General features: G+C 43.8%; 2 protein-coding genes across 22 annotated transcripts in view; one reads left to right on the forward strand and one right to left on the reverse strand.

The window, feature by feature from the left end:
- cntnap5a (contactin associated protein family member 5a) overlaps positions 1-12,706 on the forward strand; it is a 159,675-nt gene that overhangs the window by 138,227 nt on the left and 8,742 nt on the right. The window contains exons 21-22 of the mRNA XM_011489979.4: positions 9,940-10,027; positions 10,116-10,316. Of these exons, the coding sequence (XP_011488281.1) occupies positions 9,940-10,027; positions 10,116-10,316 (289 nt within the window). The remainder of the gene's footprint in view (positions 1-9,939; positions 10,028-10,115; positions 10,317-12,706) is intronic.
- The window catches only part of LOC110017394 (uncharacterized), a 90,698-nt gene that overhangs the window by 59,143 nt on the left and 18,849 nt on the right, over positions 1-12,706 (reverse strand). The window lies entirely within an intron of this gene.

Consider the following 12,706-nt stretch of genomic DNA (forward strand, 5'->3'; position numbering starts at 1 on the left):
TCCTGCCTCTGCATCTGGGTCCAACCAGCTTTCGAGCCACCCCCTCACCGTGACAGAATGGACCAACCATATTTTTTGGACCCAGCAGAGCGGGACATGCAGCTCCTAGAGGCTTATTGTCAGGAAGCCGAGCGCACGAGGTCTTACTGGGTTTTCGACCAGGCCCAGTTTGCCTCGTATGCCTGGAGTGGGAGCCACCTGGACTTCACAGGGAGCCGTCTTGCCCTGAGGGGGGGTCGTCGCCGTCGTCCCCGCCGTCCCCTTCCTGTTCCAGAGGTGGTCCGGCACGCACCACATCGCTTTCCAGTGGTGGTGCCAGATGCACCCCATCCCCGTCATGTTCCGGTGGTGGTCCCGGATGCACCACAACCACGTTCAGTGGTGGTCCCGGACGCACCCCGACCCATCCCAGCTCCCAGGGGGGTGCCGCCTGCGCCCCGACCCGTTCCTGCTCCCAGGGGGGTGCCGCCTGCGCCCCGACCCGTTCCTGCTCCCAGGGGGGTGCCGCCTGCGCCCCGACCCGTCCCGGCTCCCAGGGGGGTGCCGCCTGCGCCCCGACGGTTCCCCGGTTCCACTGCCACGCCTGACCCGCCTGAGCTCGGCTCCACGCCTGACCCGCCTGAGCTCGGCTCCACGCCTGACCCGCCTGAGCTCGGCTCCACGCCTGACCCGCCCGAGCTCGGCTCCACGCCTGACCCGCCCGAGCTCGGCTCCACGCCTGACCCGCCTGAGCTCGGCTCCACGCCTGACCCGCCAGAGCCTGACTGCTGGCCCGACCCGCCAGAGCCTGACTGCTGGCCCGACCCGCCAGAGCCTGACTGCTGGCCCGACCCGCCAGAGCCTGACTGCTGGCCCGACCCGCCAGAGCCTGACTGCTGGCCCGACCCGCCAGAGCCTGACTGCTGGCCCGACCCGCCAGAGCCTGACTGCTGGCCCGACCCGCCAGAGCCTGACTGCTGGCCCGACCCGCCAGAGCCTGACTGCTGGCCCGACCCGCCAGAGCCTGACTGCTGGCCCGACCCGCCAGAGCCTGACTGCTGGCCCGACCCGCCAGAGCCTGACTGCTGGCCCGACCCGCCAGAGCCTGACTGCTGGCCCGACCCGCCAGAGCCTGACTGCTGGCCCGACGACGACTCCACGCCTGACGACTCCACGCCTGACGACTCCACGCCTGACGACTCCACGCCTGACGACTCCACGCCTGACGACTCCACGCCTGGCGACTCCACGCCTGGCGACTCCACGCCTGGCGACTCCACGCCTGGCGACTCCACGCCTGGCGACTCCACGCCTGACGACGCCTCCACGCCTGACGACGCCTCCACGCCTGACGACGCCTCCACGCCTGACGACGCCTCCACGCCTGACGCCTCCTCCAAGCCTGACGACGCCTCCAAGCCTGACGACGCCTCCAAGCCTGACGACGCCTCCAAGCCTGACGACGCCTCCAAGCCTGACGACGCCTCCAAGCCTGACGACGCCTCCAAGCCTGACGACGCCTCCAAGCCTGACGACGCCTCCAAGCCTCTCATGCCGGACCGCTCGGCCCCCCGGCCGTCCTCCGGACCTGCCTCGCCGGACCGCGCGGCCCCCCGGCCGTCCTCCGGACCTGCCTCGCCGGACCGCTCGGCCCCCCGGCCGTCCTCCGGACCTGCCTCGCCGGACCGCTCGGACCCCCGGCCGTCCTCTGGACTCTTGTGCCCGTCGAGGTTTGTCCTCCGGGGCCCCCCCCTCATGTGACTTTTGGAACCTCGGAGCGGTTCCTTGAGGGGGGGGTACTGTCATGATTTGAATTTGTTGTCTTGTTTTTGGTCCTTGTTCTGTCTTGTTTCTGTTTCCTGTTTTATTTTGAAAGTCTCCTGTCTTGTCTGTTTTCTTGAGTTTTGCTTCCTTTGGTCCCCATCAGCCCTGATCGTGTCCACCTGTGTCTTGTCTGCCCTGTCTGTATTTAAGTCTTGTCTCTGCCTTCCTCCTGTGTTGGTCCATTAGTTACCCCTGTTATGGTGTTCATGCCATGTTCCTCGTCCATGTTTCATGCCACGCCAAGTAAGTTTTTGTTTCCTTTGTCATCCTGCTCTGCAGCGCTTTTTGTTTGTTCTTTTTGTGCATTAAAACCCACTAGCCCTGATCCTTGCCTCCTGCCTCTGCATCTGGGTCCAACCGGCTTTCGAGCCACCCCCTCACCGTGACATATTTAATAATACAAGGATCATTATTGTTGGAAACATTAAATTTGGTTAATATTTACAGTCCTAATTCTGATGATTTTAAGTTTTATGAAGACCTGTTCCTTACACTTTCAGCGCTGCCCGGGCAATTTATAATAGCTGGGGACTTTAACTGTACCTTAAATCCAAGCCAGGATAGATCCACAGGAACCGACCAAACTCATAACAACTGTAGACTGAGTATTCTGAGATCAATGAAAGAACTAAAACTGCTAGATATTTGGAGGGAATTAAATCAGCAAACCAAGGCCTATTCATGCTATTCTGCAACATTTCAAACCTACTCACGTATAGATTACTTCCTAATTTCTTCTGAATTGATGTCCAAAATCCAAAAATGTACATATGACAATATTGTAATTTCGGACCATGCTCCATGTTGCCTAGTATACAGGGATGAAAAAATATCCAGCGACCCTCCTAGATGGCGATTCCAACACAAATGGCTGCAGGACGGAGAGTTTGTTAAATACATAGGAAAACAAATAGATGACTTTTTCTACTTCAACACAGATCAAACTTCAGCCTGCATTAGATGGGATGCCTTTAAGGCATTTCTTAGAGGAAAAATAATTAGTTACACAAGCTATAAAAATAAGAAAGACAAACAAAATTTTGCACAACTAGAGAACAAAATAAAACACACACAACAAAAAATTTACGAAAATGGGGATCTGGAAGCAAAAGAGTTATTACTCCTAAGAGCGGAATATGACAAACAGTCCAGTAACAGGGCTGCATCAAGCCTTTTAAGGTTAAAACAAACATTTTATGAACAAGGTGACAAGGCTGGAAAATTATTGGCATGGCAAATAAAACAACTGGAAACTAAAACCTCTATCACATGTATCACAAAAAATGAACAAAACTTAGTCAATCCAAAAGATATCAACGACGCCTTTAGAGAGTATTACCAGAAACTGTATGACGCTCAAGGGAACTGCAATCCTACTGACATTAATAGTTTCCTAAATAGGCTGAATATTCCAGTTATCTCAAATAAGAATAAGATCAATTTGAATTTAAAGTTTAATAACATAGAAGTCGCACAAACTATTGAAAACATGAAATTAGGAAAAAGTCCAGGTCCAGATGGTATTCCGATTGAAATATATAAAAAATTTAAGGATAAATTGCTAACACCCCTACTGGAAATGTTTACTGAGGCATTTGAAAAAGAATGTCTTCCACTCTCCATGAATCAAGCCCTTATCACATTACTGCCAAAACCAGGTAAACCACCTAACAAATGCGAGAATATGAGGCCTATTAGTTTACTGAATTCTGATCTTAAAATTATTTGCAAATTGTTAGCAAGGCGTCTCCAAAACGTTCTGCCACATATAATAAATAGAGATCAGAATGGCTTTGTTGCTGGAAGACTAGGATCTCATAATGTGAGAAGAGTTTTAAATATCATTCATCATAAAAAAGAAAACAGAGATACTGCTCTCCTGTCATTAGATGCAGAAAAAGCATTTGATAGGGTTGAGTGGCCCTATCTTTTCAGTATCTTGGAAAGATTTGGATGCGGATCCAACTTTATAAAATGGATCAAGATTTTGTATAAAGACCCGACAGCGGAAGTTTTAACAAATAGAAATTTCTCTAAGCCAATTAAAATTAAGAGAGGATGTCGGCAAGGATGTCCTCTCTCTCCTTTGCTTTTTACTTTAGCAATAGAACCATTTGCAGCAGCGATTCGTGCACATACACAGATAACTGGAATCACAATAGGACCCACTGAACACAAAATTTCTTTGTTTGCAGACGATGTCATTTTATATTTGAGTAACCTTACTTCATCAATCCCAGCAGTGCTGGAAGTGATTCAAATATTTGGAAGTATTTCAGGATATAAAGTGAATAATGCAAAATCCTCAATTTTAATGCTAAATTCTATGGAAAGGCAAAACCCCACTTCCAAAACATCTCACTTTAAAGTAGTTGAACATTTTGAATACTTAGGAGTGGTAATTGTACCAAAGCTGGATCAAGTTGTCCAACGTAACTATGATTACTTAAAAGAAAAAATCAAAGATTCAATAGACAGATGGATGAAGCTGCCCATAACTATAATGGGAAGAATAAATATCCTAAAAATGAACGTATTGCCAAAACTGCTATACTTGTTCCAAAATATCCCTCTGGCACCCCCTCTAGAATTATTTGCTTGGTTAAAGAAAATCACAGTAGCCTTTATATGGAACAACAGAAAACCTAAACTCCGTCTTACTTTACTATACTTACCATTTGATGGAGGGGGGCTAAAATGCCCTAATTTTAAGCATTACTTCTGGGCTACACATCTGCGTTCCATTATGTTTTACTTCTCTAATGAGAATAATCCACATTGGGTGGAAATGGAGTCCCACAATTTAAAAATACCTTTACCGTCGTTCTTATACTCCGATAAAATAAGAAAGTTACAAAGACAAATCAAAAATTATCTTGAAACATGATAAAGGTCTGGTTTGAGGTCAAAAACTATTTAAAAGAAGTAAATTCTTTATCACAATTCAGCCCAATCTGGGGTCACCAGTGTTTTGTACCAGGAAGAATGGATACAACGTTTAAAACGTGGGCATCCAAAGGACTTAGAACAATTAGAGATTTGTACCCCTCACAGTCTGATACCTTTATGTCCTTTGAGGAGCTAAAATCTATGTACGACCTGGATAAAAAACACTACTTTAAATATCTTCAGTTAAGAAGCTTTGTGAATGCAAACCAAAAGAGTCTTAACAAAATTCCTCTTTCACAGCTGGAAACCCAGATGATGAAAAACAAATTAAGAAAAGGCATAATTTCGGACCTCTATAACTTATTGACATCTAATACATCAGAGAACTCAAATGGTAAATTAAAATCATGGAATGATGACTTATCACTCAATATTAATGAAAATGATTGGACAAGGGCATGTTGTAAGATTCATTCTATGTCTATTAACAGTCGACTGAGAATACTACAATTTAAATGGTTAATGCGTTTATATACGACACCAGTGCAACTAAATAAATATAATAAGAACATACCAGATGTTTGTGCAAAATGTGGATTTAAAGGCACATTGAAGCATTGCATGTGGGAATGTCACCAAATACAAATCTTTTTGGAAGAAGTTAAAATTACAATAGAAAAAATAATCTCAAAACAACTTACATTGAGCCCTACCCTATTTCTTTTGACTATATATCCAGTGAAACATAATTTTAGTAATACAGAGAGTACATTTATTGATATCAGTTTCTTAACGGCTAAAAGGTGTATTGCACAGGCTTGGAAAAACATGAGCAGACCTAGCATAAATCAGTGGCTAAAACAAATGTTGTATTGCCTTCCTTTGGAAAGAATAATGTATATCCATAAAAGCAAACAACACCTATTTGAGGAAATTTGGGGACCCTTTATTAATTATATTCAAAAATTAGAACTAATAGATGATTCAACAGATTTTTGATCTCAACCGCACGGAATTTTGCAACCTCAGTTTAAAAGCTTTTGAAAAGGAGAGCTGTGATGGTATCATGTAAGAGAAGCAATGTTCGTTGTTAAGTTTTGTTTTATGTAATTATAATTTTTATTTGTTTTGAGTGAAATGTCATACAATACAATTTAGTTTTTTTTTTTTTTTTTTTTTTTTTTTTTTTTATTATTTTATTTCCTTTTTGCTTTTTGTCTTTTTATAAGGAAAACGTAACTGGTATTATTGAAGTTGCTGTGTTGTCATGACTAATTCTTTAAATAAAAAGTTGTGGAAAAAAAAAAAAAAAGTAACTTAAAAATATATATTTAATTGATTAAAAACAATCTACCTCAGACATTACGGACTCACTGAGGCCATTTTTACAAATCAAAATATGTTTTTATTGCCTTTTGTTGCCATGTTTCTTTGTTTGTTTTATCTTGAACTGATGGTTTTGTAACTTAAACTCCTCCCTGTAGGTCATATATGTCTGTTATCAAAACAAAAAAGTTTCAAACTACAGCTTATCATTATCACATTAAACCTGTGGGTGGGGCAAAATAAGTATTTGTTGCTAAGGTAAATTTACTTTAACATGGAGAGTTAAAATTTAATACACATATTTGTCCTCCCAAGACATAAAGAGAATGTACGCGTTGTTATGGCCCACTGCCTTCATGAAGGCTGGTATTTTGCAATTACAATTTGACTTTAAAGCAGTCATGGCTGCTTTACATTATCCTTTTATTGTGATGCTGAGGGGTAGCTTCATTACAACCACTCTCCAAATGGGTAGGAATGCTCATTGGCAGTGCCGGGGCCTTTTAATAATGTACATTTGCATGAATTCATTTGAAATTCGATCGTATTTTTCTACTCTGGGACCTTCAAGTGCTTCTATCATGTCATGTAGTGAGTGAGCAGAGAGCAGGCAAGGACCTATCAATGACAGAAATGACATTTAGTCTGACAGACTGTGAAAAGGAGGAGGTGGGTGGAGGGGGTAGATTGTGAAAGGAAGATAATGGTATGCAGGCTGAAGCCATTTAAGCAGAGCGCTTCATTAGATTTACCCACTGAAGGCATGCGGCCCCCTAGCTTTGCCGAAGTTCGAGTTCAGATTTATTCCTAGGGGTTAAAAGAAATTAACAGATATGACAGACTTGAACCATCGTGTTTTATACATTCAAATCCTGCATTAAATCGTTGCATTTATGCATAGAATGAAAGGATGGAATCACCACGCATTTGGAGCTGCCGTATGCAAATAACCACTGGGTTAACAGAGGAAGCATCCAGATCCTAACGAGCTATTGCTGCCAAATGATTGACAGGAAACACCACCCAAGACAAGAGCTGTCAGCTAAACCCGTTCAACTCCTTCACTGTTATGTAGCTTCTTCTTGCTTAGCTGGATCTTAACCTCTGAGCAAGAACGGTTCAAAACTGGTTCTTCTGCATAAAGTTATCAGAAAGAAACGAGATTAAGAAAGAGATGAGTACATTCAGCCAGCCTGCAGTCGACGGGACAATGGAGCAGTGAACAAAGACGGACGGGCCTGTAGAAAAGTCATTAGGTTTGCTGATGATGAAGTCATTTCTCTGGGGGACAGAGCACCTTTCCTCCAGGAAACAAACAAACCAAGTGTGACAGGCGTCCACAAATGCTCATTTTTCACGCTGCTGTGTGAGGAAGTTGAACTTGATTGATGAAGATCTCTGTTCTTCACTAAGGATCTGTGATCTCATGTAACAGTTTCTTTCTTTTCCAATAAGGCGTATCTTGTTGTTGCAGCCTGATGGAGTGATGGCTGACCCAGACACAGCAGATATGTGCGCTCTAAATTATTCATTATCAGTTTGGCATTGATTGTTGGGGGAATTTTCTTTCATAGCAGTGATGGAGATTGTTTTACCTTCCAGCCGATGTGGAAAACGCCGCAGCAGGATGACAAGATAAGCCGCTGAAGGTCAGCCAGAGGTTTTCAGGCGGTGTCGGGTTGCTTTGTAACCACATTTTCCTGTGACCTTTTCTAAGTGGTTTTAGTGGCCTGGATCCCAGGTTGTTGAAAGAATACCAAATGAAACACTGGCTGACATTTCACAGAAGCTTTTAACTCGGCTGATGAAAAACGTAATGGAAAAGGGCTCGTGTGGTTCTCAGCGGGTCTTAAAACAAGATAAACGCGACCTCAGATAAACAACAACATACGACACGTTACACGCTGTCATTATTTATTGAATGAAAACGAAGAAATCGCAGTCTAGCCGTACATTTTTACCATGTATGAAGATCTGCATTGTGACGGGCTCTAGTTCAGATTAAATTCTGTGATCTTTATTTTGGGCTTTTTTTCCAGTCCAGAACTTCAGATCACAGTCATTTAAGAAAGTTCTCATCAGTATAAGAACAAATTAAGCAGAACAATGACGTGGAGTGGACTTCAACAGCAACAACAAAACGGAGAAATCCTAGCAAAGTACACATAATCGATCACGACTTTTTAGAAGATCTCCACACTGTGCTGCTAATATTGCAAAAAAAAACTACCCCCCCCCCCATGTAGCACATGTACACCCCCACTACCACCAATTAATTTGATTATTGATTTATAAGCATTAAATTTACTAAAAAGTCAAAATTTTGCGGATTTCAACTGGCCTCCATCAGCTTATCTCCATAGCAACCATAACTATTTCCGATTAAATGTTGTCTGTTCCGATGTTTGTCTCTGCTTGAAAGTAGAGTTTAGAATTTCTTTTAGCATCAAATTTTTAGTTTTTAATCGGATCATTATGTTGACATGATCTTATATTTTGATGCCTTCAGTGTAGGATGAAGCTTCCTCCAATAAATTTTCATAACATTTGGAATATTTTTTTTTCTTTTAAAGCATAAAGAAAATTACGGAAAAAAATGCATTTCTGAGTATTTCTTCATTCAAATCAATGAATTAAGAGAGGATAAAAAAGCTGCTTGAAAAAGGTGTTTGTGACAGAAAATTCGCTGAGCAGGCCACGAGCTTCAATCCAAATCAATTTTATTTATACAGCCCAAAATCATAACAACCGTACCGGTTCGTACCAGTAATTGTAAAGTACACCTAAAATCAAAAGGATCATGAATTCATAGAATCCAATATGAAAATACTTAACTGGGCACCCCTTCCCTTAGACCCTCCTTTGCGGTTTGAAAAAACTCCTAAAAACAAGAAAACAGCAGGGACAAAAAAGAAGAAACCTCAGGGGTGTCCACTTGGAGGGATCCTCCCCCTTCCTGCTCTGCTCTACTCTGATGCATCCACTTGCAGACTAAAAGATCCATGTATGTCGTTGTTGTCTTTATTTGAGATGGCATTTGGCTCAAAACCATATGGCAGGATAGCTCCAATATTGCTCGCCATTTTTGTTGCATAGGTTGGGATGTGGGAGCTGTAAGTTAGTGCAACTCCGTTGCAGTGGTCCCGCCCACAACTCGGGCAATTTCTAATGAACTCCTGCCCCTCTACACAAACTGTGTCCAAGAAAGCGACAGTTTTTTTAGATTTTGGCTAAAAACTGCATAATCATGACTAAAAGACCACTGGTAACACTTTGAAAATAGATGAAAAGATGATTAGTGGTTCAATAATAATAAAGTGGTTCAATAAAGGTTCAAACCACAGATTTTGGACTAAAGAAAAAGCCTTTCTGGATTTTTAAAGGCCATTTTCTCGATATAATGGACCAAGTCTCCAACAATCCTGAACTGGAGGGAAAAGTAATTTTTTATTTTTTTTTTTTGCTCATAAGACTGATCAAAATGGTGAGCTTTTCCCTGTTGCCATTGTGAAATGTTAATGCCGTTGGGACAGAGCCAGCACAGAAAGAGTTAGACTCTGTCGCGTCATTCTGAGGTCTCGGTCATGATTGCGTCGCCACAGAACCTAAGAAGTTAAACGTGGTAAAGTGGTCTCTGCTTAAAGCATTTTCTCTCCTCTGGATCATGTTGGGTTAAAGGCAGAGGACTGAGAGCCCTGCAGGGCTTCGTGTTAAGTGTTGAGTGAGTCAGCATGCCGGAGCACTGAGGGCAGGTCAGAATCCCTCCATCAGCCATCTGTGGGCAGGGGCGGTTTCATGCGAGGCCGCAAAGAACACAAAAAACAATCCATAAAATATTACAACAAGCTGCTGATGCTGCTCCTGCCTCGCTTTACATTTCCTGTAATTGCCCTGTTATTTGATTTGTCTCCACTCAACCAGATCGACCAGGACGTCCACAGAAAGTACACACTGTCATCCGATGCAGAGCTGATCTCCATCAGGTCCTTGACTTTAGGGAAAGTCACTGGTAGGAATTCATGCTCAGCTTCTGTTCAGGTGAGGTCAGGGACATCAGTGAATCACCAGGACGTTTTCCTTTACCCTCCCCGCTGCAGGTATGGAGAACCTGGACGAGGAGGTTCGGAGAGCGGCTTTAAAAGGTTTCTTTGGCTGCCTGTCCTCCGTGCAGTTCAACCACGTGGCCCCGCTAAAGGCGGCTCTGACCAATCGGGGAAGCTCACTGGTCACCATTCGGGGTGACCTGGTGGAGTCAAACTGTGGCGCTCTGGCCGAGTCAACCTCACACACTCTACAAGGTGAAGTACTTCCTGTTTCAAGCTGCTTCAAATATGAAACCAATCTGCTGCAAGGTCAGTTCACTTTATAACTACTAGGGAGATTTTCTTATTCAATATAAAACACCCCAACTTACAAAAAGCAATGAAATTACAGCTTTTATCTAACTTCTGAGGTTAGAGTTGTTACTGATCACATCCATAAAGTTAAATAACCTATTTAAAAATGTTTATTGAAGGTTAAAATTTCACCCAAACAGGGGCGTGTCCATTTGAGTGACTTGTGAAGGTTCCATCCTCAGCTCTATAACAGCCTTACTGAGACTTGAACGCCCCGCCTTCTTCCCTGGTCTTTAAAATAGGGCTTATCTGGTATTGAAGTGGAAAAAGTGGTCTTCAAAAAATGTTTTTCAGCAATCATTCTTCATTGATTATGTGATTTCAGTTTCAGTCTTGCACAGAAATCTTGCTGATTACCAGTCCAGTTTAGTGCCCGCTGCTCCACAGTCTAGAAGGCTTAAAGCACCAAGATGCAAGCCTCTCACATAAACGCCACTTGCTAAACATTTTTATCGTTTGTTTTTTAATCCAGTTTCATCCCAAAAACACCATACCCACTGTGAAGCATTTGGGTGGAAGCATCATGGTTTGGGTCTGCATTTCAGCAAAAGGGACTAAACGATTGATCCATATTAAGAAAAGGATAAATGGGACGATGTATGATGAGATTTTAGACAAAACATCCTTCCATCAGGGGGAGCATTGCGGATGAAATATGTTTGGATCTTCCAGCAGAAAAATGATCCCAAACACATCACCATGGCAACCATGGAGTGGCTTCATATAAAGTATTTCAAGGTTCTGGAGTGTTCTAGCCAGTCTGTGGACATCAATCCAATAGAGAATCTGTGGAGGGAGTTGAAAGTTTGTGTTGCCCAGCAACAGCCCCAAAACATCACAGCTCTGAATGAGAACTGCATGGAATACGGACCTTTTTGTCTTTTTCAGTGGGACAACTTACAGCAGAATGAGTGACTTCAACAACATCCGTTTAATGATGGGTATGACGAGCAGAGACACTGGTTGCTAAGGAAAATAACAAAAATCACTTGGAGGTAGAAACATCAAAATCTCAGCCCATAATTATCTGCCCAAGACATGAAGGATTTCGAAAGGTTGCTATGGACCATGACCTTCATGAAGACCTTGAATTAAAACAAAGGAGAAGGGAATTGGAAAAGTAAGAACGGCATCAGTTATAATCCATCTGCTTTTGGATCATATAAGCTTGGAGTTGACATCAGCTGCTAACAAAAACTATAGACAAGAACTACAGTCACAGCACAGTCACCTAGTGGGGTGGGTGGCATCAGTGCTCCTCATCGGGGCCTGCGGGTGGAGGATGCAGAGTCTCTGTATTGGGTGTGGGTGGGGGTCTGCTCAGCTGGGGGGGGTTGTCTCGTCCTCCAGGTGTGGCTGTAGTGGGTCAGTTCCCCGGCTGCTTGGGGCTGCGCCAGGTGAGGTGCTCACCTACGTCTGTGGCTGGGACCCTATTGCCTTTGGTTCTGGGGGTTGGTTGGGGCCATCCTGACTGGCCTGCCTGTGGCCCAGGTGTCTCCCTTCGTCTCTGCCAGGGCTTATGGGTTGGTGGGGATGGAGCCCTCAGCCCCCTGGTGGGAGTGCTTGGTGATCGGTAGGGGTCGCCTGATAGGTCTGGGGTTCAGATGCCTGGGGACCAGAGCTTCCATTGGGGACCTGGTCGCTTGGAGTTGGGGATTTGCTTTGCTCTGGTATCTAGCCTGGCTCCTCCCTGGGGGCTGTGTGCACTGTGGTGGCTGGGGATGGGGGGCTGGTGTGTCTCTTGCAGTTCTTAAAGATCAGCTTCATCTACAAAAGGGTTCTATGGCAACACACTTGAGGAGGTATCGCACAACTCCGATTGTAAAATAAAAACATTTCCATCATAAGCACTCAGAAAAAATTCAGGAAAACAGGAGACAAACTTCATTTTAACAATGGGATTTTGTAAAATTAAATATTTTAAAATTTAGGAATATTTTGACAAAATTTGACACAAAAATATTGATTTTATTAAAATGTCCAATTCGATTGTCAAACTTTTTCTGAATTTCATGAACACATGAATAAAAAGATGGAACTTATTTTGAGTTTTATGTCAGTAAAACTAAGAAAAGATGTTTTTGTCATTCCACCTTTTTTGTCATTGTCTGCCATGACCCTCTGCTCTGGTTCCATGTGTTCCCCCTTGTCTTTTTATGGGCTGCACTGAATTCTGGGTCTGAGGAGGCGTTGGGCTGACAGCTCTCTTGTTAAAGCCTTGTTTTCTGTCACTCAGGCCTCCGGCTCTTTCTCTGACAGCTCGTTTTCATAATTAGAGCTGAGCGGGAATT

This window comes from Oryzias latipes, chromosome 21 (genome assembly GCF_053564925.1).
Source record: "Oryzias latipes strain Hd-rR chromosome 21, Olatipes_Hd-rR_3.1".
In the NCBI taxonomy this organism is placed as follows: Eukaryota; Metazoa; Chordata; class Actinopteri; order Beloniformes; family Adrianichthyidae; genus Oryzias; species Oryzias latipes.